Raw genomic sequence first — 1,267 nt, 5'->3', positions numbered from 1 at the left:
CCAAAGAAGAAGAAGATCCGTACTCGTGTCATCAAGAAGGTAAAGGGTGACAAACAAGAGGTCACCAAGATCGAAACCGTCGAAGAAGATGACAAACAGCCAGAAACAACTGTCACATTTGAAGAAACTCCTATCGAGGAAGCTCCCGAACAAGTCAGAGAAATGCCGGAAGAGGTTCGTATTGTTGAAACCATCTCTGAAGACGGCAAACCCAAGAAGAAGAAGATCCGTACTCGTGTCATCAAGAAGGTAAAGGGTGACAAACAAGAGGTCACCAAGATCGAAACCGTCGAAGAAGATGACAAACAGCCAGAAACAACTGTCACATTTGAAGAAACTCCTATCGAGGAAGCTCCCGAACAAGTCAGAGAAATGCCGGAAGAGGTTCGTATTGTTGAAACCATCTCTGAAGACGGCAAACCCAAGAAGAAGAAGATCCGTACTCGTGTCATCAAGGAGGTGAAGGGCGGCAAACAAGAGGTCACGACGATCGAAACCGTCGAAGAAGATGATAAACAGCCCGAGACAACTGTCACAGTTCAAGAAACTCCTGTCGAAGAATCACCCGAAGAAGTGAAAGAAATGCCAGAAGAGGTTCGTATTGTTGAAACCATCTCTGAAGACGGCAAACGAAAGAAGAAGAAGATCCGTACTCGTGTCATCAAGAAGGTAAAGGGTGACAAACAAGAGGTCACGAAGATCGAAACCGTCGAAGAAGATGACAAACAGCCCGAGACAACTGTCACAGTTGAAGAAACTCCTGTCGAAGAATCAGCCGAAGAAGTGATAGAAACGCCGGAAGAGGTTCGTATTGTTGAAACCATCTCTGAAGACGGCAAACGAAAGAAGAAGAAGATCCGTACTCGTGTCATCAAGAAGGTAAAGGGTGACAAACAAGAGGTCACGAAGATCGAAACCGTCGAAGAAGATGACAAACAGCCCGAGACAACTGTCACAGTTCAAGAAACTCCTGTGGAAGAATCACCCGAAGAAGTGAAAGAAATGCCTGAAGAGGTGCGTGTGATTGAAACCATCTCTGAAGACGGCAAACGAAAGAAGAAGAAGATCCGTACTCGTGTCATCAAGAAGGTAAAGGGTGACAAACAAGAGGTCACGAAGATCGAAACCGTCGAAGAAGATGACAAACAGCCCGAGACAACTGTCACAGTTCAAGAAACTCCTGTGGAAGAATCACCCGAAGAAGTGAAAGAAATGCCTGAAGAGGTGCGTGTGATTGAAACCATCTCTGAAGACGGCAAACCCAAGA

General features: G+C 45.8%; 1 protein-coding gene across 1 annotated transcript in view; it reads left to right on the top strand.

The window, feature by feature from the left end:
* Window positions 1-1,255, top strand: part of LOC108356634 (titin-like) — a gene marked incomplete at its 3' end in the record, with an annotated part of 1,488 nt that extends 233 nt beyond the window's left edge. The window contains exon 2 of the mRNA XM_017607733.1: window positions 175-1,255. Coding sequence (XP_017463222.1) covers window positions 175-1,255 — 1,081 coding nt within the window. The remainder of the gene's footprint in view (window positions 1-174) is intronic.
* Between the last annotated feature and the right edge of the window lie 12 nt (window positions 1,256-1,267).

This window comes from Rhagoletis zephyria, unplaced genomic scaffold (genome assembly GCF_001687245.7).
Source record: "Rhagoletis zephyria isolate East Lansing unplaced genomic scaffold, Rhagoletis_zephyria_1.1 Rzeph_scaffold_62343, whole genome shotgun sequence".
In the NCBI taxonomy this organism is placed as follows: Eukaryota; Metazoa; Arthropoda; class Insecta; order Diptera; family Tephritidae; genus Rhagoletis; species Rhagoletis zephyria.
This window is presented reverse-complemented; position numbering and strand designations above follow the sequence as displayed.